Source organism: Canis lupus, chromosome 28, assembly GCF_003254725.2.
Source record: "Canis lupus dingo isolate Sandy chromosome 28, ASM325472v2, whole genome shotgun sequence".
NCBI classification, from domain to species: Eukaryota; Metazoa; Chordata; class Mammalia; order Carnivora; family Canidae; genus Canis; species Canis lupus.
In genome coordinates this window covers 34,429,821-34,455,614 of record NC_064270.1, presented here as the reverse complement: position 1 = coordinate 34,455,614, position 25,794 = coordinate 34,429,821, and the positions used below count along the sequence as shown (strand labels likewise).

General features: G+C 46.5%; 2 protein-coding genes across 24 annotated transcripts in view; one reads left to right on the top strand and one right to left on the bottom strand.

The window, feature by feature from the left end:
- CTBP2 (C-terminal binding protein 2) overlaps positions 1-8,920 on the top strand; it is a 156,968-nt gene extending 148,048 nt beyond the window's left edge. For all 19 annotated transcript variants that reach the window (XM_049103325.1, XM_025467576.3, XM_049103322.1 and 16 more), the window contains 6 exons: positions 980-1,186; positions 3,719-3,933; positions 4,252-4,382; positions 4,810-4,937; positions 5,611-5,728; positions 7,499-8,920. In XM_049103325.1, the coding sequence (XP_048959282.1) occupies positions 980-1,186; positions 3,719-3,933; positions 4,252-4,382; positions 4,810-4,937; positions 5,611-5,728; positions 7,499-7,679 (980 nt within the window). In that variant the 3' untranslated portion in view covers positions 7,680-8,920. The remainder of the gene's footprint in view (positions 1-979; positions 1,187-3,718; positions 3,934-4,251; positions 4,383-4,809; positions 4,938-5,610; positions 5,729-7,498) is intronic.
- Positions 8,921-9,194: 274 nt separating this feature from the next.
- Positions 9,195-25,794, bottom strand: part of ZRANB1 (zinc finger RANBP2-type containing 1) — a 57,449-nt gene continuing 40,849 nt past the window's right edge. For 4 of the 5 annotated variants that reach the window (XM_035708207.2, XM_035708208.2, XM_049103318.1 and 1 more), the window contains 7 exons: positions 22,690-22,843; positions 19,876-19,947; positions 19,126-19,324; positions 15,318-15,438; positions 13,996-14,125; positions 13,663-13,892; positions 9,195-12,471 (listed from right to left, as the gene is read on the bottom strand). In XM_035708207.2, coding sequence (XP_035564100.1) covers positions 12,253-12,471; positions 13,663-13,892; positions 13,996-14,125; positions 15,318-15,438; positions 19,126-19,324; positions 19,876-19,947; positions 22,690-22,843 — 1,125 coding nt within the window. In that variant the 3' untranslated portion in view covers positions 9,195-12,252. Of the gene's footprint in view, positions 12,472-13,662; positions 13,893-13,995; positions 14,126-15,317; positions 15,439-19,125; positions 19,325-19,875; positions 19,948-22,689; positions 22,844-25,794 lie in introns of those variants that run through there. The other variant, XM_049103317.1, reaches the window with a different exon arrangement.

The window sequence follows — 25,794 nt, the reverse complement described above, 5'->3', positions numbered from 1 at the left end:
CCTGTGTCCCTCAGAGCTGCTCACCCCGCTTCCCAGCCTCCTCCGCAGGCCTCATCCCCACCGAGGCCAGGGCTCTCCCCACCTCCCAGCCTGGCCCTCTCTGCTCCCTGCCCCTCCCGTGTCTGGGAAACATTTGCCTTCCTCCCCCAGACCCCCTGCCCTCAAGGAAAGCCTCTCCTGACTCTTCCTGCCTGAGACTTGGGGTAGTTCTAGCAGCTTCTCTGGCCGCAGAACCTGAGGGCCCCTCACCAGTGACCCCAGCCCTCAAAGCTCTTCCAAGGAGCAGGGAACACCCCACCCCACCCCACCTCACCGCTCTTCTTTGCCCCAGTAGGATTGTGGGCGGGGCCCTCTGACTGGGCAGGGGCTGACTTCAGGCGTCCCCTCCCTCTGGCTCCCCTCCCTCTGGTCCCGCATGGGGCCCGTGCTGGGGGGGGGTGGGGGTGCTAGTTCCTGATTCTTCCATCTTTGCTCTTTCTCAAAACGAGTATTAATGTGGTCATTGCAGTAGACTTCAAATACCGTAGATGAGGGCAGCCCAGGTGGCCCAGTGGTTTAGCGCCACCTTCGGCCCAGGGCGTGATCCTGGGGTCCTGGGATCGAGTCCCATGTCGGGCTCCCTGCATGGAGCCTGCTTCTCCCTCTGCCTGTGTCTCTGCCCATCGCCCCCCCCCCCCCCCCCCCCCCCCGTGTGTGTCTATCATGAAAAAATAAAATCTGTAAACAAAACACCGAGGAAAAGCCAGCCCCGGGAGGAGGGTGCCCCGCCGTCAGGAGTCTGGTCTCCTGGAGCCCACAACCTGGGGGGGGCGGGGGGGGGCGCTGCACACTGGGTTCCTGCTGTTCCTGCGCGGGCCCCGGGGCAGGTTTCCAGCCTCCTGCCTGCCACGGGGTGGGGGGGGGGTCAGCGGGGCCGGGGTGTCCGGGTGAGAGGCCGGCCCCAGGGAGCCTGACCTCGCGGGCCGCCCGTCCCCTCCAGGGATCGCCGTGTGCAACATCCCGTCGGCCGCCGTGGAGGAGACGGCGGACTCCACCATCTGCCACATCCTCAACCTGTACCGGCGGAACACGTGGCTGTACCAGGCGCTGCGGGAGGGCACGCGGGTGCAGAGCGTCGAGCAGATCCGGGAGGTCGCCTCGGGAGCCGCCCGCATCCGCGGGGAGACGCTGGGCCTCATCGGCTTCGGTAGGTGCAGCGGCCGGGCCCCGGGGGGCGGGGTCCCCCTTCTCGAGGGAGCTGTGGGGGGGCGGCCCGCACGGCTGGGCGGCGGCCAGGCCAGGGGACAGCAGGGCGCCACTGGGCGATTTTGAGCCAGAAGGTGGCAGGTCGGGGCCTTGGCCCAGAAGGTTGCCCTGGGGGTGCAGGCAGGAAGGGTCCCCCGGAGTGGGCGGGTGGCCCCGGAGCTTCTGGGGGGGTTGCCAAGGACGCGGGGAGGCGCGCGGGGAAGCAGCCTGGTGCCGCCCTGTGGACGCACGGGGGCCCGCGCTGCACGCAGGACCTTGCCCTCCTGCTGCGTCTCCGCCCCGCCCCTCGCCCTTCTGTGACCTCGAGGACTCCTGACCTCCGTGCCCTCGTGCCCTCTGTGCGCCGGGAGGGGAGTGATGCCTCCTAGGACCCGAGGAAGGCCGGAGAACGGGCGGGAAGTGGGTGCTGGGCCTGGCTTCCCCAGGGCTCCCCCAGCGGTCCCTCGGCCCTCAGCTCAGAGCCCGTTTCCAGAAAACCAAGGGTCGGGACCGGCTTGGTCGAGGCAGAGGAGCGGGGTCTGTTCCGGGAGGACGTCCTCTTCCTCCCCAGGATGAGTGTAAGAACCCAGGCCTTAGGGGCATCCCTTCTAGAAGGATGTACAAAGGCTCCTACTGGCTCTCGAGTGGACGCAGCGCCCTCTGCTGGCGCCGCGGGGCCTCCTGTAGCTCCCGTGAGCCCCGAGCCCTGGGCAGCCCCTCCGGTGTCCTGAGGCCAGTCCCGGGGTTCGCGCCCCGTCGGCCCGAGCCTGTGAGCCAGCGCTGCCGCACGCCCGGCCCCGTGCACTCGGACTGGGCAGGTGTGCCCTCGTGTGAGGCCGACCTGCAGCCTTCCAGAAGTGTAGCCGGACAGGAGGAGGCGCCCCCGCCGTGGCCCCGGGCCGGGCTGGTGCCCGAGGGCAGCCACCAAGTTGGGGACGTACTAGAATTGGAAGGGAAAGCGAGCCAGTGGCCTCGGTACCTTGTGTTTTCAGGCCAGGAGGGTCGGCTTCCGCGAGGCTCGGTGTCGGAGGCGCTAGGGCCCGTAGAAACGTAGGAGAACCTCGTGGCCGACGTAGACGCCAGTGAAAGGATGAGGGGGGGCGCTTTACGGAGGGCAAAGACCGTGGAAAAGCCAGGCCCAGGCAGCCATCCTGCCCTCAGGCCCCTGGAGCCGCAGCTGGAGGCCCCATCTGGAGGCCACGGGCGTGGAAGTGGAGAGGGCGGCTGAGGGCCCGGGAAGTGGGGCAGGGGTGCGCGTGCGCTGGCCGAGGGCTCCCTGCGGCCCCGTGATGGGGTCGTGAGTCCCATCCTCGAGGTCCGTCACGGGGCTGATGCAGCCGATGGCGCCCTTCCCCCCACCTTGTCACCTTGTCAGGCCTCCCTCCCCACCGGGCTGTGTGGCTTGTGTGGCTTGTGTGGCTACGGTCCCTGGTTCCCCGCATCCAAGTGGTGACACTGAAGGGGGCGGGGCGGGCAGGGGGCAGAAGCCCCCGCGGATTGCCCTGCAGCTGGCCCTCTCCAGCACAACGACCTCGTTAAACCTCCCCGCCCAGGCCGTTGCCTCCGTGCTGCCCTCCTAGATTGAAGCGCAGCAGGAGCAGGAGACAATCCACCACCTTGGTGCCCTCGTGTGGGCTGCTGGTTTGGGAAGGGACACCTCCTGTTTCCCTCTCCCTCCCCCGCACCATTGAGCACTGGTTTCAGATAAAGGTGGATTCCGTCCCAGCATCACGCAGACTGCTTTGTTTTCAAGCCGAAAACAGCCCTGGGAAGTAGGGGGCGCTGGCCTTGGGGTTCAGCGGGATTGTGCAGGTGACAGCCACTTGGGAGCCCGGGGGCTCGGTGTCCTGTCAGGTGGCGTGGGCTGCTGACCTACGGAGCGGGCACGGGGCTCCTCCCCTGGCAGGTCGGGGCCAGCCTGCAGGCCTGAGGGTCGCCTGGCTCTCCCTCCCGGTCAGAGCGCCACCCCGGGCCCGCCGTCACCCCCCACCCCGCCCCCGTGCCAGTCGGTGCTCACGCCGCTCTGCGGTGCTCAGTTGCGGTCAGTTGTGATCACTTCGCCCCTTCCGTGAGCAAACCCAGTGCTGGTTGGCAAGAGAACGTTCTCTGCTACTGCCCTCGGCGTCTCAGGAAAGGAAGCTCAGGTGGAGAAGCCTGCTGCGCACGCAGACACGGGCAGAGAGGAACAGGATGGGGACGGCGTGCTGATGGCCGGGACGGGGGCAGGAAGGGCACGTGGCTTCACTGGAACAGTGTCTAGCTGTGTTGACGTGGGCACACGTACGTCATAGGAACGTCCGCGCGCTCACACGCCCGGTGCAAACAACAAGCCCGGCCTCCTCGCCCAGGAAGCTAAGGAGACGCGCCGGCCGCCTGCACCTCCGCGCCCCGGGCACGGGTTCCTCCGGCAGGTGCAGGCCCCGGGCCCGGAAGCCGCAGGCCGTGGCGGGCGGGACTGCGGCCTCGCTCACCTGGACGCTCTCTCTCTGCACAGGTCGCACGGGGCAGGCGGTTGCTGTTCGAGCCAAGGCCTTTGGATTCAGCGTCATATTTTATGACCCCTACTTGCAGGATGGGATAGAGCGGTCCCTGGGCGTGCAGAGGGTCTACACCCTGCAGGACTTACTGTATCAGAGCGACTGCGTCTCCTTGCACTGTAATCTCAACGAACATAACCACCACCTCATCAATGACTTTACTATAAAGCAGGTAACTGGACAGAGATGCCCTCAGCCCCTGGAAACTTCCATCAAAACAAAAGGGGGGGATGGGAGGTGGCCTGCAAACGCTCTGGTGAGAAGGGAAGGACGTCGGTGAGGAGCCAGCGGGGACCCGTCTCGATGGGGTCTGGCCTCCAAGAAGCAACGGGCCGGTGACCGGTCACCGCTCCAGCCTGCCGCCCGCCTTAGGGCCTCCAGGCCCTCGGGGACGAGCTGCGGGAACGGCCAGGCCCGGCCGCCCACGAAGGAGCCAGACCGCAGGCCTCCCTCCGTGGCAGCCTCTGACGACCTTCCCTTGCTCCCACAGATGAGGCAAGGAGCCTTCCTGGTGAACGCGGCCCGCGGCGGGCTGGTGGATGAGAAGGCCTTGGCCCAGGCCCTCAAGGAAGGCAGGATACGAGGGGCCGCCCTCGACGTGCACGAATCGGAGCCTTTCAGGTGGGTGTGCTGGGCCGTCGCCGGGCATGCGACCCGAGCTCACGGCGGCCACCCCTGAGCGCGGCTCCGGCAGAGAAAGCTCGGGACCCCGTGTGGTGGCCTCCGTGCTGTGCCTGGAGCCCACGGGGAAGGGCCAGAGGGCCGCCAGGGGCGTCAGGAAGTGTCTGAAAGGAAGGGCAGCCGTGGGAGGGGCTGGAGCGGAGGGGGCCTCCCGTCTGAGCCCCGATCACTCCTGACGCGGACTGGAAACGTTCTGGTGGGTAGGGAGGTTCTTCAGTTCGCAGCCGCGGAAGCGTCCTACTGCCCGCCGTCCCTCTACGCCAATACCCTGGCCGCTGTCTGCATGGCCACGAGCTCCCTCTTGATGAGCAGGCTGGGGAGGCCTCCTCCACTCTTCTCATTCGCTTGTTTTTCTGCACTTCTCTAGCTTTGCTCAGGGTCCCTTGAAAGATGCGCCGAATCTCATTTGTACGCCGCACACCGCGTGGTACAGTGAGCAAGCCTCACTAGAGATGAGGGAGGCAGCCGCCACCGAGATCCGCCGGGCAATCACAGGTGAGCCTCCAGCCGGCGCCGGGGGTGAAGGGCGGCCCCAGGACCGGTCACACACACCCCCCGGGGGGCGACAGAGGCTTGCTGTCCCCCCCACTGCGGGCACGTGGAGTTTTTAGGGATCCTGTTGATGACAGTTTGAAGGAGCTGGACTGTTAATCCAAGCCCTGACCTTAATTTAGGAGGAGACGGATTCCCCCTTTTTTTGTTTTTGTTTTTTTTAAAGATTTTACTTCTGTATTCAAGAGAGACACAGAGAGAGGCAGAGACATAAGCAGAGAGAGAAGCAGGCTCCGTGCGGGGAGCCCGATGCGGGACTGGATCCCAGGAACCCGGGGTCACGCCCTGAGCCGAAGGCAGAGGCTCAACCGCTGAGCCCCCCAGGCGCCCCTGGATTCCCTTTTCAGGCAGCCAAGCGCAAGCGCCCCCACTGTGGGAGCCAGAGGGAGGCTCCTTTCTGCTCCCGTGGGGGCCAGTGTGAAGAGCACAGTGTGTGGGCCCCGCCACGTTGCCCCTTCCCTGCAAATGAACGGGCCAGGCCCCTCACTGCGGGGGAAGAGCCCGGACTCTCGGCTCAGACACTGACGGGGCTCCCCGGCAGCAGCTGCTGAGTGTAGTACATCACACACTGTGACCTTAAAAACATACATGATTAATTTTAATCGTCCTATTCCAGGTCGCATCCCCGAAAGCTTAAGAAACTGCGTGAACAAGGAATTCTTTGTCACAACAGCTCCCTGGTCGGTCATCGATCAGCAGGCCATCCATCCGGAGCTCAACGGCGCCACATACAGGTGAGGAGCGGGACGGCAGCGGCCTGGGCTGGAGCCTCTGCCCCGGGAGAGGGGAGCACAGAGAGCCGCAGCCCACGGGCGTGCTCCGGGCCCCGGCAGTGCAGTCCTCACCTCTTCTGATGCCCGATTTCTATGGAGCAAACACAGCTCTTGGGGTACAGCTTAGAATCGGGGTTCCTATTTATAAAGGTGGGAATGGGAGTGCATTCCCCAAAGGGTGCGAACACCGAGGAATCCCCCGGCGTGCCAAGCCACCCCCAAACCAGAGGGCTTCTGGGTGAGAAGTCCCGAGATTTCCGGGGGAAGGGGCCTGTTGGTGAATGTGTTCTCTAGTCTGACTCTCCTGGCCCGGAGCCCGCAGAGCCCCTAGAAGGGAGCAGGGTTTCAGGGGTGATCGTTTCTCTCCCCCCAACACTGCTGGGCTTACAGGGAAGTCAGTGTTCCCGCTTTCTAGAAGAGCTGCAGCCTTGAATTCCAGAAGGACGTTTTTGTCCTGCTGTGGCCCACGGTTGCCCCATTGCTGGCAGGGTGCACGTCCCAGGGCAGATCGTTCTCCCCTGGGGGCCCAGCCTTTGCACAGTGGGACGTGCGACGTCCACCAACACCTCACACTCCCAGCTGTAAAAGCCAAAAAGGGCTCCAGCTACTGCCTCATCTGCCCTGTTGTGAATCACGGCTCTGACCAGCCCAGGGCCAGGCCGGGGAGGTGTAAATGGATTTAGCATGACAGGACCCATAGGTGAAAGCTCGGACTCTGCGGAAGTCATGGGGTTTTCGTCCTGGGTCTGCTGGCTTTGTTTACATTGCGGTTTGGCGTGTTCTAGTAAAGTCCCACCCATTTTGACCCTTCGAATAGTACTTCCGTATCATTAACTTGAACCTGCCTCCGCCCCAGGTTCCCAGTTCCTTATCTGGCAGCCTGTCCTTTAAGACATCTTAAGTCTTTCCATTGACAAAGACTCTGTGGCCCTTGGTCTTGGGACTGTAGCTCACAGGATCCCTGTTCACCCGCATCCTGGAGAGTCCTTGATTTCTGACCAACCAGTGAACAGTTGTGACAGGCTGCAGGTTGGGGAGCCAGGGGTGAAGGGTTTAACTTGAATGGAGGAGGAGTCTTTTCTAAGGCAGGTGCTTTAGAATGAAGTCTGTTTTATCCTAGAAATGTTTAAATACACGGACTCGCATTTGCATAGGAGCCATATGTTCTGTGGGTGGCTTAATGCCACGTGTCCTTGCACACACACACACACACACACACACAGCAGCTCGTGTGCCTACATCGTAAGACGAGCCCATTGCCGGCTCACCCCCCCCCCCCCGCTGCTCTGTCCCGTTTCACATCTCAGGCCACAAGAGCACATGACTTAGCTCACCTAGGGAGCCACATTTAGTATCGGGACTTCATACTCTCTGTTGGGAAATCATTAAAAGCATCGATAGAACTAATGAGTCCTTTTAGGGCAACTGGAAAACTTGGGAGTGTGTCTCTTTTTGTACAAAAGGTTTCCCAAATGCAGTGCAGTGTCCATGGATATAACCGGGGCTATTCCTATTGTCTGAAAGCTACTAAGTTTGTGCTAGATTTTTTGTTCTTTATGGATTAAAATATCAGCGTTTTATTAGATTTTCCGTGTAGATTTCTTCTTGCTTTGGGGGTAAAGAGACAAACCCACCCACTAAAAAAATGACCTTTAGTAGGCAGAGCTGAGAGCTTGGCCCTGCCTGGCTCTGGACTCACTCTCTCTGGCCCTCTCTCTGTCTGCTCCTCAGATACCCGCCAGGCATCGTGGGTGTGGCTCCGGGAGGACTTCCTGCAGCCATGGAAGGGATCATCCCCGGAGGCATCCCCGTGACTCACAACCTCCCCACAGTGGCACACCCTTCCCAAGCTCCCTCTCCCAACCAGCCTACAAAACACGGGGACAATAGAGAGCACCCCAATGAGCAATAGCAGAGAATGACGAACGGTCATCATTCAGATAAACCTGGGACCAAGAGACAGTGAAAAAATAGATGAACTGAGAAAAGGACTTGGACCGTCTTTTGAACCGATTCCGGACATATGCATCATTGACGTTGCAGTGTTGAGAGAGCTCGAAGCCGAGGCGTGGGAAGGCTGAAGCTGTCATCTGGTCACGGAAGTGCGGAAAGACTAGGACGTGATTTATTAACGACCAACTTCTGTTCTTGTGTGTTACGTTCTTCATCTGTGCATCAAATCACAAAGAATAAATAGATCCTTTTCCTTTATCAGCCCCTTGGGCACAGCAGGTCCTGAACACCTTGCTCTAGAATGTTGCATCAGGAATTCCAAACGTCAAATAAAAAAAAAATACTAAGAGGATATCCCCCTCCTATGACTCTAGTCCCTTTGGTCCATGGGGGCTGGTGACCTCTTTTGCTGATAGGAAGATTTAAATTACTACCAAATGGGGAGAAAACTGTTTGCCCGTGTTAGACAACTGCGTAGGATCGAAGACCGTACAGGCTCCTGTACAGAAGTCTCTCCCATCTGAACTGCATACTGAGCGGGCGAGTTGGTTCTGAATTCAGTAAAACCCTCTTGATGATGCAAAAAAAGGAAACAAAGAAAAAAAGAAAAAAAAAGAAAGAAAAAAAGTATTAAGTTTCACAAGCTGTTTGTACTCAAATATATTTTCTCAGTTTCAGATCCTCAGCTATTTTATTGAGTGGAAAGTCTTGAGCTAAAAGAGTTCAAGAAAAATAATGTTGCATTTCCTTATGTCTCAGGAAACACTTTTTATGGTAACTTGTCAGATTGTCTATGAACAAACCCACTTTTTTAGACATTGATAAATCTTCTTTTCTTCACGTGATATTTTATACAAGAACACTTCAGGTGTGTTATTAGATGTGACTGATTTTAACAAATCCTATTAGATTTGTATCAACTAGTTACATGTTATATTCATAGTCTTTTGTGAATCATCGCCTTTTTGTTTAAAAGATGGCCTATTTTGAGCCTTTGTATAGGTACATTCCTGTTTTTGTGACAAAAAAAAAGCAAAAAAAAACGACAAAAAAAAAAACCTTTAAAACTGTCCCAAACAGAAAAATAATGGCTATCGGAAGTGTTTTGTTTTAGTGTGAGTTACCGCTACTGTGTCTGTTTATTGTAAAGGTGGACATTTAGCGTTCAGTGCAGTTTTCAATAAAAAGTAATAAAAATTTGTTAAGTTCTGAAATTCAAGTACATCTCACCCAAGGTAAAAATTCTCTACTTGAGATGTTTTAAAGGCAACTACATTCTCAGCCAGTTTTCAACTCGTGGTGAAAGATGCACACTCCTCCATCTGCCCCTTCCATAACCAGACTCAGGAATGCGGGTGATTACCTGTGACACCAGAAAACTGCCCGTTAAGTCCATCTTTATCAAATCATGCCATCCTTAAGATGAAATATAGTGGGTTGGAATGGAACTAAGCGATTCAAGAAACAAAATTGGTCAAGTTAAGAGTTTTGATTTTAATTTACCCAAAAGCAAAATTACCTGGCTCAAGCATTAATGCAGGAAAGGAAGTGAATCTCAAAATTCTTTTAAATGATATTTACAAAGAAATGTTGCAAAATACTTAACATCAGCCATTTCCATATGTTAAGAACTCTGTTGATTTAAAGGATTTTCCTTCTTAAATAGCATTAAACCCCTTTGTACTAGTGGTATCCGCAAGTATCCGTCAAGTCCAATTCCAGGTACCCAACTCCCCGTCACTCCTTTCCCCTCCCCTTCCTAGGAAGAATAGGTGTGGGAGGGGGTGGGGAGGGGTAGGATGGGGTTTCTGAACATCAACCTCCTCACTCATTTGAAGGTGATGGTCCTATCCCAACCCCCCTTACCCCCCAGAAAAAAATTACATAAAAACAACCACCTATGGATAGAGATTGGAGCACATGGTTACTCCAGGAAACGGAATGGGTGCCTAACATCCTCTTCAGAGCCAGGATATTGTCAAGGAGGGCATGACACATGCACATAAAGGAGATCCCCAACTGCCTAAAGAAAGCAGTGTCCCCTTAACACAGATGGAAGTCTGGGACACGATGAGTCAAACAACAAAAAGGCCAGTTCAAATCCGTGCTGCACCTAGGTTTTGTTTAATTAGAACAGAAAACACCATACTGTATTGTCCCTAAAAAAGGAAAAAAAACCCGTAAGGTTCAAAGTCCATACAGTTAAGGTATTACTGTCCAGAGTCAACCAAGACCTCATCTTTGAGAAAGGACTGCGTACTCCTTATCTCGGGACAATTATGGCTGTTTAATAGTTCAAGAGCTTAACATAGCATTGATTCACCAACATTTTGGCCTTACCAGCCAGTCTGCTATAAAAACCATTTAAAGCCCCATCCCTGTCTGGAGCCTAGGAAATGCAATGTCCTACCTTTCCCACAGGGAAGAATGCTGTACCTGTTCGACTAGGTGTGGTCAGGATCACTGATCATAAATAAATAAATAGAGGCACCTCGGGGGAAACAACACTCAGCAGACCACCACACCCAGACTAACTACTGAGCCTAGGAGATTCCTGGACAGCATCGACTGCAGTGTAGACCAGAGTGACTGACTAGATGCTTCTCTCAAACATTTCTCTTTGGCTTCTTCAACCAGGAGGGTAGTTTTGCTTAACAGCAACTAGAATAGGATCTGTGCCCACTAAAGAATTCTTCCTACGTATGGAGAAAAGTTTATAGCGATGCTATGCTAAGAAGTCAGAACAACAGCCTTCTAAAAACTTAATTACTGACCAAAATGAGAGTCGACCAGAGAGTCAATTTGTAGGGAAACCTAGCCACATAGAACAGTAACATTTACCATTACTACACCAAAATTCATTTATATGGAGTCAAAATTGCAACAAGTTTCCTGCAAGTTTTAGCATACAGTAGAACTGATCCTTTCATCCTGGGAATATCTCCATGTGCTGCTCCAAGAGGGGAGACATGACATCTCATGGGTGTTTTCTATTTTTAGTAATTCCAGCATCAAGTTAGAGCTTGTGTATACATTTCAAACACCATCTAAACAGAACTTAGAAGAAAACAAGCAAATATTTAAAGGTTTTTCCACAGCCTTTTCATCAAAAGGAAGGAAAAGTGTGTGTGTGTGTGTGTGTGTGTGTGTGTGTGTGTGTGTATGCATGCCTGCGTGCGTGTATGTGCCTGTCGATGTCTCTGGGGCTGCTTTCCAAATTCCTTGCCACATTAATAGTCTACAAAGTGCTTATCAGGACACTAAGTCTTTTTTGTGTTCCTGAGATAGGTCTGAAATTTTTACCCAGTATTGAACATATACCTGAAGTGGTCAAATAATACTTTTTATAAAAAGATTTCTATCTAAGATTATAGTTTTAACTTTTAAATAAGAATGGCCACAATTAACCAACATGCAAAAATTCTCAGACTACTCTGAGAAATTCATTATACAATGCATTTCCACCTTACTGCATTTTTAAATCTTTATTCTATACTTAACTGATTCCCAATTAGCCCAAGCAAAGGCATGCCTTTCTAACATGATTTGCTTAAAGCAGAGTTGATGATAAAAGGAAGAATCCAAAGACCCTCTGCATGGCAATTTGGGAGTGTGATATTGTCAATTGAATCAAGTGCGCAAATTTCACACAATTCATTTAGTTACAAGTGGGCCTGCTCTCTAGGCACTTCCCTAACTTCCATCCAGGGAATGACGACTCACAGAGAGACAGCCACCCGGACTCTGGTAGAAGAGCCCTCATTTTAAGGGCACTCTTCCAAACAAATAAATACCTAAATACTGAAAGGGAGCATATCAGAAGCTTAAAAAAGACGAAATAGAAACCAAAACCCTTTCCAAAACAAGGGAATGACGTCTGTATGAAGTTCACTCACACAATTCTTACTTCCTTGCAGTTTGTTCCTTAAAGATTTGACTTCGTTTTATTGGGCACGACGGGGACTAAATAAAATAAAAGCTTGTTTTTATTTTTATGTTTTGCTGTGGATAATTCGTACAAAAAGTTTCCAAATAGCTAATGAGCTCTAGTGAGACTCAACATAAAGTGGATCTTTTAAAAGGAAAGTAGAATGCCAGGTTCTACTTTAAAAGGTATCTCAAAGGAACAAAGAGTCATCTGCCATGTGCTTTTGGAGGTGCCCGTGCTGGAAAAAACTTCTCAATAATATGAAGATGCTGGTACAACTTGTCCTATTACACAACTTCTTACACAACCACATGCGTTACATTTATAGACAGATTTACAATTTGAAAGGAAAAAAGTTCTGTCTTAATAAAATTAGGTTTTTTCTTTTTTTTTTTTTTTTACAAACTGTAGTCCAAACAAAGTTCTCCATCTCCTCACACAGCAGATACGTCCTCTCCATTGGGTGTGGATGAGAAAAGCCTTCTGGGCAGTTCCTGCCAGATCTGGTTCCTTCCATGCCTTGCGCTCTGCTTGGAGCGTGCACCACACTAGCTTTGGGGTCACCGCAGAGCCCATACCCTAGTCTTCTGCTCTTTGATTTTTTTCATTCATCTTCTTCATCTTCATCTTCCTCTCCATCTGACAGGGATGTACAAGGCCGGATCTGTCGGTAGCGGTCAAGCCACTTCTCTACCATCTGCGTGACCAGGGGGTGGTTCCGCCGCCGGGAACTCTTCTGCATGGCCACCAGCACCCCCCCTTCGGTCACACAGCAGTCCAGCCACTCCCTGAGCAGTTTCTCTTGCTGTTCCTCATTACCTAGCTTTTAGAGGAATGTGAAGAAAAGAGAAAATAAGATCACAGATCAGAGAACTGTTAGGAAAAATTCAATGAGAACATAGCTGGTAGGATCACTAACGAAAAGGTCAAAGCAACAAATTTCTCACGTGGTTTCAACCTCTCAATTTTATGATTAAAACCCAGTTTCCTATGGTTAAACAGAAAGTCATCAATGGGAAAATGTGCAGAAAAATCTCATGGGGGGGACCACCTATTAATAATGAGTTCATCTGTTTGATAGAAGAGGAAAAACCCAATGTTACCTAATAAACTGATCTTGGCAAAGAAAAGGCTAGAAAAACAAAGTCTCAGCTTCAAACACGTGACAAGGTAAGTTTATTCAGTAAAGTATCTACAGAATGAAAGTATAAAAATTACGGTCTACTTTTCTTAATGTCATGGTTATAAAAGTTTTATATTATTAGTATATCAAATAAAAAAAACAATAATTTTGTAAGAATATGGGTTTCCTGAGAGTGTTCTTTCTGCGCATCTTTGCCGCCAGCCCTGCCTGCCCACCTCCCTCTCCCTTGCAGCTGCACCCATCTCTGAGCCAGTGTGCCTGCTTCCGCCACTGCTCCAAGTACCTAGTCTCCACACCAAGCAGCCAGTGTTCCTCTACCAGACAGATGGTCTCAGGCTTCCCAGCTTCCCAAAGCCAAGGTTTTAAAAGGCTACTGGCAAGCCCCTTGCCATCCCTAGCCCCTCAACCCCCTTTCCCCACAAATCACACCAGGGCGCTGCAATACCCTCTCCCTATGGCTTTCTTCTCTCCCTCCACACTGTAAGACTCTCTTCTCTTGTGGGTCTTATTTCAGCAGCAGCACCTCCTCAGATGCCTCCTGTTACCGCCAGGTTTCAATCATAAGCCCCAGGAGCGCCCCCCAATCCCATCTTTCTAGTTTTCTACTCAGCACCCGTCACTGCATCAGGGCTGGGGCTCTTGTCTTCACATCACTGCTGCATCTCCACCCAACAACCTACAAAGCAGCTCAGGGAAGGTAAAAGTCCCGGCCTGGCTGACCAATACTTCCAGAAAGCAACGACAGCCAGGCCCAGATTCACTGGTAGAGCCGGAGGTGCACAGAACGCCACTCCTAAAAGATGTTCCCAGTTGGGTTCTGGGGCAGCATCACGGCTTCAAGTAGGTTCATGGGGAAGTCGTGCCTCTTACCTCCTGAGCGGAGAGAAAGTGCACGTGAAGTAACTTCCTCTCGCTGTCAACCAGAGGCAGGAACGTGATGGTGACGTCGTCATCTGTGTTCAGGTTAGCACCAGCACCTCGGTTGCCGTAGCCGTCGTTCTCCATGGCAACCAAAGCAGAGAAGTGGCCCCTTGTATAGCCCAGAGCAATCGGACTTTTCCAACAAAAACTCTGTTCCCACAACAAAGGCAAATAAACACCTGGAGGGAGGAAAGAAAGTTGCCATGGGATTATCAGCATATAGCTGCAAGCTGCATGGTAAGTAACAGGAGACTTCTAAAATACTCTTGAATAATGGCTTACCTTGAAACCGAGTATATCCTAAAGTTTCTCCCCGGAAACTTTTATAATATTTTACTCCATAAACTATAATTGGTCGTCTAAGAATATGTGCAAGTACAAAAATGTGTGTCTGTTCCAAACTTGCTCCAGGCTGTACAGAATAAAATAAAGAAAGCAATTTCTCTTTAAAACATTTATTGCTGCCCTGGAAAACTAATGTGCAAAACACAATGCTGCTCCCCTTCAGTACACGAGATCAATGCTTTTTTTTTTTTTAATTGATAATACTGTCAAGCTAAAGAGGCATTAACTTCTTCAAATAGCAAAATCCAATGAAATAATAAAAGAAATCTGCGAAGTCTACGTATACAACTCTCTTTCACAATCCAAACCCAAAACCCAATGGATTTGGTTAAATACTGATCCCAGGAACAAGAGATTCAGATAGTAAGGCAGTGGTGGCGTCATTCCATCCTTGCTGTCACCTGTCAGAGTACTGCACCTATGACAAGGTCCTCTCCAAGTAAAAAGATGAGCTGTTATTTCACACAAACATAAATGGCAAGAATACTAAACAGGTCTACTACCATCCCTCTATAACAATTCTGACAACACATTTTCAGGAAGTACATGTTGCTGATGTAAAACAGCCACTGTGCCAGGGTTCAAATTAATCATGGTGCTTTCTGCAAAGATAAGGAATGGTTTGTTGTGTGTATATTTGAACATTACAATTCAGCATACTGAATGTGCTTCACAGAATAAAACTAGTATGAAAGCTAGAGTCTAAGAGGAACAACCCTACATAATTCGTTTTTATAAAAAGTCCATTCCCAGGTTAATTTTAAAGAAATCCCTCCTCCTGTCAGCCATGGCACCTCCTTCTTGGCATATATCACATGGAAAGAGAGCCTCACCCCTGGAAGTCTCATGAAGATCCCAGCTTCACCCTCCAGGCCTGACGGCAGACAGAGCACCAACACAAGAGTGCCTACCTACCATCAGCTCAATGGTCTTGGTTAAGTGCCCCTCAGACAGAACAGGAGCTAACCAGGAGGTAGATAAAACAGGCATAAAGCCACATTCCTAAGAGGACAATATGAATGAAGAGCAATCTGAAAAGGTAGGTGAATGCTTAAATCATCATAATGACTTTCATTTTCAAAGTTTCTAATCACTTCATGTGAGTTGCCTATGGTCATAGTGTTGACAGCAGTCACGGCCAGAACCCAAATCAAGCCAAATCAAGCACAGTTTCATGTCTACCACAATGTTTCCAACAGTTTACGCATATATGTAGCCTACGCTTTTCACAGAAGCAACATGCCTCAAAGCATTCTTACCTGACTAGCGAGAGAGAGTATAAATGCCCAGTCTTCTTGCCACTGTTCTTCTCTCAAGGAAAAATGTAAACCAAAGCTCTGAGAATACCATGATTCCCAATCTTTCCAACGTGTATAAAACCTAAAAAAGCAAGATTGCAAAAGATAAGCCTTCTATAAATGTTCTAATCATTTATTTAATGGAGTCTGTCTTTAAGCAATTCCTGTAAAGAGAACAGCAATTTTATTAATCTTACCCAGTTTGCAATATACTTTCAAACTAAAAATGCCTAGCAGACATCATTTAACACATTCTCACACATAATTTAATTCACCACCCAACATGTTTTCACCAAAACTTTAAATATTAGTGATAAGAACAATCAATTTCAACTGTCTACTACTGGTTTAAAGGTTAAAAACCAAAAAGCAAACACTCAGAATCATCTGAGATGCTGGATATAAAGATGCTACATTTCTACATTACTATTTAGTATTCACTACTTGATCACTGTGTAAATAATAAACTAGAAATAGCCCATGTATTCACAACAGTATCAAAATCACTTCCAGGGCAAGGCCCTAAATCTTTCTGACTCTATGAAGGCTCAGAAAGATGAGGAAACCATCAAAGAGAAATCTGAAGGTAGCAGAGTTGGTTCATGAGGTTTAAAGGAAGAAGCCATCTCATCTCCAGACATCAAAGTGTAAGGTGAACTGACAAGTGATGTAGAAGCTACAGCAAATTCTCCAGAAGATCTAGCTAAAATAATGAATGTAGGTAACTACACTAAACAAATTTTCAATGTAGATGAAACAGCCTTCTATAGGAAGAAGATGCCTTCTGGGACTGACATAGCTAGAGAGAAGTCAGTACCTGCTTTCAAAGGACACGCTCTCTTGTTAAGGGGCTCATGCAGCTAGTGACTTTAAGGGCCATCCCAGGGCCCTTAATAATTATGCTAAATATACTCTATTTTAAAAAAAGCCTGAATGACAGTACATCCATTTACAGTATAATTTACTGAATATTTTAAACCCACTGTTGACACCTACCCCCCCAGATTTATTTAAAAAAAAAAAAAAACTCCTTTCAAATTATTACTGCTCACCGACAATGCACCTGGTCACCCAAGAGCTTTGATGGAGATGGACAATCAGATTGTTTTCATGCCTGCTGCTAACACAACATCCATTCTGCAGCCCATGATCAAGGAGTAATTTCGACTTTCATTATTCCAAGTAAGCCTCTAGCTGCCATTCCACAGATGGATCTGGGCAAAAGAAACTGAAAAACTTCTGGAAAGGATTCACCATTCTGGATGCAACTAAGAATGTTCCTGATCTAAGGAAAGAGGTCAAAATATTAACATTTACAGGCGTTTGGTAGAAGCAGATTACAACCCTCTGGATGACTTTGAGGGGTTCAAGACCTGAAAGAAGGAAGTAACTGCAGATGTGGTGGGAATAACAAGAGAACTAGAATGAGAAGTAGAACCTAGAGATGGGACTGAACTGCTGCAATCTCCAGACACAACTTGAACAGATGAGAACTTGCTTGTGATGGATGAGCAACGACAGTGGTTATTTATTTATTTATTTATTTATGTATTTATTTATTTTGCAAAGGAATCTAATCCTGGCAAAAATGCTATCAAGACTGTTGAAATCACAACAAAGGATTGAGAATATCACATAACTGAGCTGATAAAGCAGCAGCAGGGTTTGAAAGGACCAACTCCAATGCTGAAAGGAATACTGTGGATAAAATGCCATCAAACAGCATCACGCACTATAGGGAAATCATTCATGAGGAGTCTATCAATGGAGCAATCTTCGCTGTAATCTCACTTTAAGAAACTGCCACAGCCACCTCTACCTTCAGCCACCAGCATCCTGATCGGCCAGGAGCCATCAACCTTGAAGCAAGACCCTTCGCCAGCAAAAAGATCGGGACTCAATGAAAGTTCAGATGATGGCTGGGGTCTCTCAACAGAGACCTTAAAATTAAAACGTATAGTTTTTTTAAGACCTAATGGCTACTGCACACTTGACTACAGACTATAATATACTGGAAACATTAACTTTTATACGCACTGGGAAACCAAAATATTCCTTTACTTGATTAAAATATTCACTATTGCAGCCGTCTAGAACTAAATCCACCTATCTCCAAGGTATGCCTGTACATATTATACATCCAATCAGGTTACCATCTAGGCTTGCCAGCTAGGAAGCGTTTTAATTTTTTTCAGGTGACCTCAAATTTTTCCTCTTTTGTATTATGCTTTGATTTATAATTTAGCTATCAAAAAAGTGATCAAATTGCTCTCATTTTCAAATTCTAGAGAGTACTTTCATTCAGTAGTGTTTACGGTGTACTTACTAGGTCAGGCTACTGGAGGCACTACATCTTCCACAACGAAACACAACAAAATCTCTGTTCTCATGGAGTTTATGTTCTAATGGACTTCACATAATCCCTAAATACTCACAACAAAATTTACCTAGTAAATGCTCAGATATTACATAAGAGGTACTAGGGTAGTAACATCTTTTGGATTAAGGCCGTTATCATTACCGTGTTCAATTAGGTATGGGGGGGAGCATACTTTAATTAATTTAGCTTCTTTCACCCTCAATTTTTCTCACTTATGACAACTGAGACAATGTATATACAGAACCAAGAAAATACCATTAAGTCAAGACCAGTCATATACCTGGTTGGATGCTGGGTAAAAAATAAGACACAGGTTTCCGCTACTATCTGAAAGTTTGCTTCATGCCCCTTTGCTTTTATGAAAGACCTACATTAGTACCTGTTCTTGCTAGCTGAAAAGAAACCTGAAGAGGATTTTCACTTCCACGAGATGGTAATTGCATCTTTGCTTTATGCCACTTCAGCTGACAAAAGGTTTCCCAGGAATGCTCTACTTTCAGATAGCAGGAAACCTGTCTACATAAAGGACATTTCTGAGATAACTAGAAGATATGATATGGACTATAAAATGGATAACAGAGTCCTTGCTGATTTTCTTAGATGTGGTCCTGTGGACTCAGCTGGGTAAGAGACTATCTTGGTTCTTCAAAGATGCACACTGATTTACTGATGGGGAAAAAAGCATCATGGTGACTTTAACTGGCAAAGAGAGTTGCTTACATATGTAGAAGCAAAGCCCATATAGATTGTGTTGTTGTTGGGTTTTGTTTTGTTTTTAAGATTTTATTTATGTACTCATGAGAGACAGGGAAAAAGAGGCAGAGACATAGGCAGAGGGAGAAGCAGGCTCCATGCAGTGAGCCCGATATGGAACTCAATCCTGGGACTCCAGGATCACGCCCCGAGCCAAAGGCAGATGCTCAACTGCTGAGCCACCCAGGCGTCCCTGGGTAAGTGTTAACAAGTGGTCAAGCCAATGAAGGAAACCCTGAGATTTGTTGCATTGATATATATATATTTTTTAAATTTTACTGTGGATTTCAAAATTTGCAAAATAAAATGTAGTCTGAAGACTATGTGCCCAAGGAAGGAAAAAAATCTTGTAATACAATGCCAACATAATCTTTTAAATTTAAACAAAAATATGAAATAACACTTAAAAACATGAGCAAAGATCTTATCAATATTTAACTTCAAAAGTATCTATTTAAAAGCTCAGCATAAAGGTATAAAAGCCAACAAAATGTTTCACGTGTCTCAATGTGCAAAACCAAAGTTTTCCCCATAGCTTCCAAAGTAAAGGTAACAGGTGAAAAGTATCCCAACAGTATAAGGAAATGATTCAGCAAGAGAATGCCTGGCTTTACACAGGGAAGAACACCAGCTCACCAATGTGAACAGTCATGCAGGCTGTCATGCAGGGCTTTCCGAAGCACCGAGTCCTTGTCATAAATGCCCCAGGTAGCTTGTAGCACTGAATCAAGTAAGCAGTCTCCTGCAGTTCGGTTCCAAAGCGCATACAGTCGACTGTCCAAACGCGTAGCCAATTCCAAAGACCAGTTTATAATTGGAGATTCTTCTTCTAACTCTACACAAGGAATTGGAAGTAACATGTTCATGTTCATGCAATTTAGAACTACTCATTGGAGGAAAGAATCCATTCTCTGGATGTTGATAAGCTTATGTATTATTTACCATTAAACACATAAATAAATCTGATCAATTCAAATATAAACCTTCTGAGTAGCTGAAACATCTATGGCTCTAGATTAAGTTTTTTTTCTCAACTTCTATATTCTTTACAACTTATTTGCTAAGAATGTTTAACAGGGAAATATACTCATTCTAGAATAGAAGGAGAAAACCAAGGCTTAAAAACTTTTATACCTTTATTTACTCCATCACCATTAAAGAGCCATGAATGAGCATTCTTAACTTTTTTTTTCCCAGTTTTATCAAAAGATAATTAACAGAATGAACATGTTTAACAGCACAATGTGACAATGATCTTAAGGACTATACATTTTCAATTAAAGTAAAAATAAAACAAGTCAACCATACACTGAACTGTTCCAAGCCTTACAAAGCAAAGAATTAATAGAAATTGAACTAAATCACACTCATTAATTCCACACTTACCTTTCTGAACATCTCTATCAAGCACCTCATCAAATAGTTTTTCTTGGACTGTTGGAGGCAAGTCTTCAATATCTACAAAGCAAAAAAAAGACTTAAAAGATCTTCTTACGTCTCATAACTTAATAAATTTGATACGAGCATCTAACAGTGACTTCCTCTAAAAGAATTCCCTTGCCAAGGTGCCTGGGTGGCTCAGTCAGTTAAGTATCCAACTCTTGGCTTCAGCTCCTGGCTTGATCTCAGGGTTCTGAGATCAAGCCCCATATCAGGGGCTCAGCACAGAGTCAGCTTGAGATTCTCTCCCCCTCCTCCTCCCTCTACTCAGGCTTGCTCACTCACTCTCACTAAAATAAATAAAATCTTAAAAAAAAAAAAAAAGCCCTAGCCAGTGAAGACAGTCAAGTGCCTTCCTGTAAAAAAAACATGCATGTATGTGTGTGTAAATATAATGTAAAAGATTTCCTTTCTGTATGTCATTATCAAAACTGTTATCTAAAAAATAATAAAAAGAATAATATTTAGACCAATAATTGCATACAACTATTGTCATAAAAAGAAGAGATAATAATGTTGGTGAGGATATGGAGAAGGGAACCCTTGTGAACAGTTAGTGGAATGTAAATTGGTATAGCCACCATAGAAAAGTGGGGAGATTCCTCAAAATGTTAGAATAATCATGATCCAGCAATCCCACATCTGGGTATATATCCAAAGGAAATGAAAATTGGATAATAAAGAGGTTCTGAACTCCCATGTGTGCTGCAGCATTACTCACAATAGCCAAGATATAGAAACAATCTAAGTGTCCATCAATGGATGAATAAATAAAGATTGAGGGAGAGGGGAAGTATAAAAATGGAATGTTATTCAGGCAGGTAAAAGAAAGAAATCCTGCCATTTGCAACAATATGGATGGACCCTGACGGCATTAGGCTAAGTGGAATTAGCCAGAGAAAGACAAATCAAATACTGCACGGTACCATATCCATGTGAACTCTTAAAAAAAAAAAAAAGTTAGACTCCTAGAAACAGGGAAGAAAGATTGCCAGGGGTTCGGGGAAGTGAGGAAAAAGAAAGATTGGTAAAGGGGTACAGAAACTTTCAAGCTATAAAATGAATAAGGCTGAACACCTATTGTCAAAGCCATGGTAACTGAATTTTATAACAAGATGTTATATAACTGAAATTTGTCAGCAGAGTAGAACTTACATGTTCTCACCAAAACAGATAAATGAATCAAACATGTGAGACGATAGGTGTGTTAATTAACTAGATGGGGGAAACTCTTTCACAATGTATGCATATACGAAATCACAATGAATAACTTGAAATATTTGACAATCTTATAGGATAATTATCCTTTGGTAAAACAGAAATAAAAGAAAAAAAAAAGAACAGGGCTATCTGATATTCAGATTGATGAAACAGTAACAACATACAAATATTTATCTGCCCTTGACTCGCTGCACTCTCAACTTCTACTTAGGCCTATTGTTTTCAGACTTTAGAATCTTCTTATAAAAGTTAACGAACCATTAATTATTGGTACACACGGATCTCTGTTTTTGTCATCTTCCTCAAATTCTCCATGCTGTGTTCTCTTACTAATGGAGTAGTCTAGAGTAAAAAAGCATTACCCTAAAAAACAATTTTTTAAAAAATTTAGGCTATTTTCAAGTCAAAATAAAAATCCAAACATCACCAGAATAAGCTTAAGTGTACAGAGAAGGCATTTCAAATGAATTTTGTCTGATTTTATTTTTACTCAAGAAAGGCAGACCTAGGCAGAGGGAGAAGCAGGCTTCCTGTGGGGAGTCCGGTGCAGTACTCAATCCCAGGACTCCAGGATCACAACCCGAGCCAAAGGCAGAGCCACCTAGGTGCCTGAACTTTGTCTGATTTTAAAAGGCTTAGTTATCGGGGTGCCTGGGTGGCTCGGTCGGTTAAATGTCCATCTCTTGATTTCAGCTCAGGTCATAATCTCAGGGTCGTGAGATCAAGGCCCATGTTGGGCTTAGCATGGAGTCTGCTTGTCCCTCTCCCTCTGGTCCCCCACCCCCACCCCGCTTGTGCTCATGCTTCTCTTTATCTCTCAAGTAGTCTTTTTTTTCTTTTTAAGGCTAAGTTATTATCTTCCTACCATTTGTAAATGCCCCTGTTCGGGTCAATATAAAAGCTCAAGACACTCAGAAGCAAGAGGAAAGCTTTGTTTTAGAAACTTCTGATGTTTGGTGCATTTATTCAGTGTCCAAAGACAAAAAGCAGCCTGGAAGACACTTCCGATAGTCTGAACTGAAAAATGAAAAGCTGCCTCACAGACATAGTAGAAATTAATATAATGAGTGAAGAACATAATAATAATGACACTTTCAAAAGAATGCCAGTATCTGATTCAAATAATCTCCACCCATCAAAAGCCGGGGTTCTAATCCTATCTACTAATACCAATAACCAATACCTCTGTAATTTTAAAACAAGCATGAAAAAGGAAAAAAAGTACACTGATAATGTCCTAAACTAAAACTGAAGAGAAAAATAAATGGGTAAAACAGATTTTTAAAAACATCTAAGGCCCACATAGAAGTCAGTTATTATCAGCTGCTACGTTCCTAACAGATCTGAAGGATAAGTTCCCGAGGAACCCTTGTACTGGTCACCTGCATGATAAATAGGGTAGTCAAATAATTTAAAATGTACATAATAGGCTAAGTTATCTGCTTTCTAAGAGAGACAATTTCACTCACACATTTAAAAAAAAAAAAAAAGAATTCCAATAAAGTGAAAATTTCTTTTCACATTGAAATTTGGAGTTACCTGCTGGCAACGTAAATGTTACAAGGTCAGTTAGAAAATAGCAAGCAAAATCCCCCTTTCTCTGATGAAGAGAGGCAGCTATCTCTCGCCGGATCTGCTCTGTCAGTTCAGGACACACCATTGCTGGAATACACTTTGCTGCTTGTTGAGACACCTTAAATACAAAAGAAACTTTCCTCTGCATCTCATTTATCATTAAAGAAAGCAGAAAATAACAGTATTTAAGAGAAATTACCAAACCTTCCCAGTAACCCAGGATGTTGTTTAATTTTTAAACAGATTAGGGATTATTTCCTCACCAGTGGAAGTATGTTCCAGTACACCTTTCCAGGAAAATAGCCAGAAAAACACTTTACCTTCTAACTCAGGAAATTCACTTCTTTAGGAATTTATCCCAAGGACATATATAAAGATTTATGTAAAAATATACATAAAATGGTGTTGTTCACAAAGGTTCATCCTAAGAGAGGGAGGGAGGACAGAAAACCACCTAAGTAAGACTTAGCATCATGCCTGCCATAAAAGTATTCTTAAAAAACAGGAAATTCCAGCTCATGGAGAAAGAGGAAAGTACACACACTCTTCTCCTGCTGGGTTAAGAATACTTCAAGTACCCCAATGTGGAATAAAGAAAGCATGATATTTTTAAAGGGTTAGTTTCCACTGACCTCAAATCCCTCCCCATTTGTTATAACTCTGAATATTTAAAAAAGCAGTTGGGCTTCTCCAATTGTAGAACAGACAACAAACCTTTGAAGTACAGCCAGCCTGACAGGAATGAAACGTGAGCAGTGATATAGTGAGCGCTATGATGGAGAACTTCTAGAAAGGGCATGGCTTGAACTTTCCTTTTCTTTCCTTTTTAACGATGGATTTGCAACGAATGATGCAAAGATATAATTTTACTTTTAAGGTGTATTCCTTTTATGGAGCTCAAGAAATACGCATACAAAGAATTCTGAAATCAAAGGTAAGTATCTGCTAGAGAGGAAATAAGTCTGGTGTGAACCAGTCTCTGTCACTACAGACCACAGCCACAAACCTGGACAACCTTCCCAAAGGCAAGTTTCTAGTCACAAGTGGAGTTTGGAGCATATGTACCAATAAGCCACTCAAAGAGTCAGCTTTACTATTAATGTCATCTATATAATATATGGGAACAATTAACTATAATTTTTATTAAGGTAAGTAAACAGCATTTCAAAACCTCTGCATAACCAACACAAGCATCAGACATCATATCGTGAAAAATCCTATATGAAAACTCAGTTTTGATAAATTCTATTGGCCAGGATTACCAGTAACAATGAAATTCTCACTACCTCTTAACTCCATGAACCCAATCATCATGTGACAAATTATGGAAAATGAGATGTCAATGTTTTCAGAATATAACTATTTCTCAAGAAACGGTGTTAAATGGATCCCAAAGTAAGTTCGAAGTTCCCAAAGTTTATTCTCATCAGCTAACCCTCTGCCTCCTTCCAGAAACCTGAGACTGTTTCTTAAAAAACTTGGGTCTGTATCATGAATACTGCAAACATTCCAAGAGAAACCTTACAGCTGGTAAAGAGTCTCCAAGCATGCCCCCTCACCCCCCACTGCCATCCTTCAGCTCAGGTCCCTGAAAGCCTATCCTTCATCCACTAGCCTCTTTCAACCTTACAACTCTCAACCATCTCCTTAGGCCAGTAATTCTTAACTTATGGCACATGAACTTGCAAGGGCCTGTGAACCTGAGTGAGAATTTTCATTAAATTTAAATCCTTCATTTTCACTAACCTCCTGTCTATATTTAAAATGCATTCTCTGGGATCCCTGGGTGGCGCAGTGGTTTGGCGCCTGCCTTTGGCCCAGGGCGTGATCCTGGAGACCCGGGATCGAATCCCACATCGGGCTCCCGGTGCATGGAGCCTGCTTCTCCCTCTGCCTGTGTCTCTGCCTCTCCCTCTCTCTGTGCGACTATCATAAATAAAAAAAATTAAAAAATTAAAATAAAAAATAAATAAAATAAATAAATAAAATGCATCCTCTTATATATCACAAATCTACTATTCTGAAAAAACTGTCAGAATATAACTGATTTCTGTTGCCATCTTATTTTTTTTTTTTTGCCATCTTATTTTTATTCTAAGCATTTAAAGAAACAGTATATTTACCAACAGAGTCCATGACCTAAAATCCAATTAAAAACCCTGACCCCAGATACTATCTCCAAAATATAATGTTCTCCTGTTCTGATCCCAAAAGTACTTGGCTCTGTGCTCTCACTGCAGGCACATCCCTTAGCATAATCTCCCTACTGGCCCCTTCAACTCCATCCTCTGGAGCATTCATTCCACTGAGATGACATTTCACAACCAATTTTGTTCTTTCCCTGGAAATCCACCCCGCTCCCCCTCTCCCACAGTGCACCAGTTGGTCTATGTGTTCCAGAGAATATGGCAAAATTGATAAGTTGCTTCCTAAATTAGGTTCCATCTAGAAGACCCTGCAGCTTCCATGCACTCTCTTAGGCTGTCCTACGGATCACTTGTTCTGGTGAAACCTGCCCTCTGAAGGAGCCCACGTACCAGGATTTGAAGCCCCCCGCCACAGTTATGTGAGTATGCTTGGAACCAGATCCTCTCACCCGAGTCAAGCCTTCTGAAAACTGCAGCTCTGAAAATTTGACTATAAGCTCATAAGACCCTGAGCCAAAAACTATTCAATCAAGCTGCTCCTGGATTCCCTACCCTCAGAAACTGCATGGAGATAACAACTGCTGCTAAGTGGAAGTGATCTGTTAGACAGTAAATAGAAAGTACCCTGAGGTTCTACTGCCTTCCCACCGTCAGTCCCCAGACGCTCTCAGGGCAGTGACTTAGGACTGTCATTCCAACCTTTTCACAGCCCTCTACCAGCCTGAGGGCAGCCTAGGAGCCTACTAACCACTTGAGGCTTGCTTCACAGCTGCCCCCTCTATCCTGTCTCCTGCCACCACCAGCAACTATAGCTCCACACATTGGCCCTGCCAATACACAACGCAAATGTAGCCAGACCTCAAATATGACAGGAACTACCTCTAACTGTTCCAGAACTCTGGTCCTTCTAATCACACTGCTT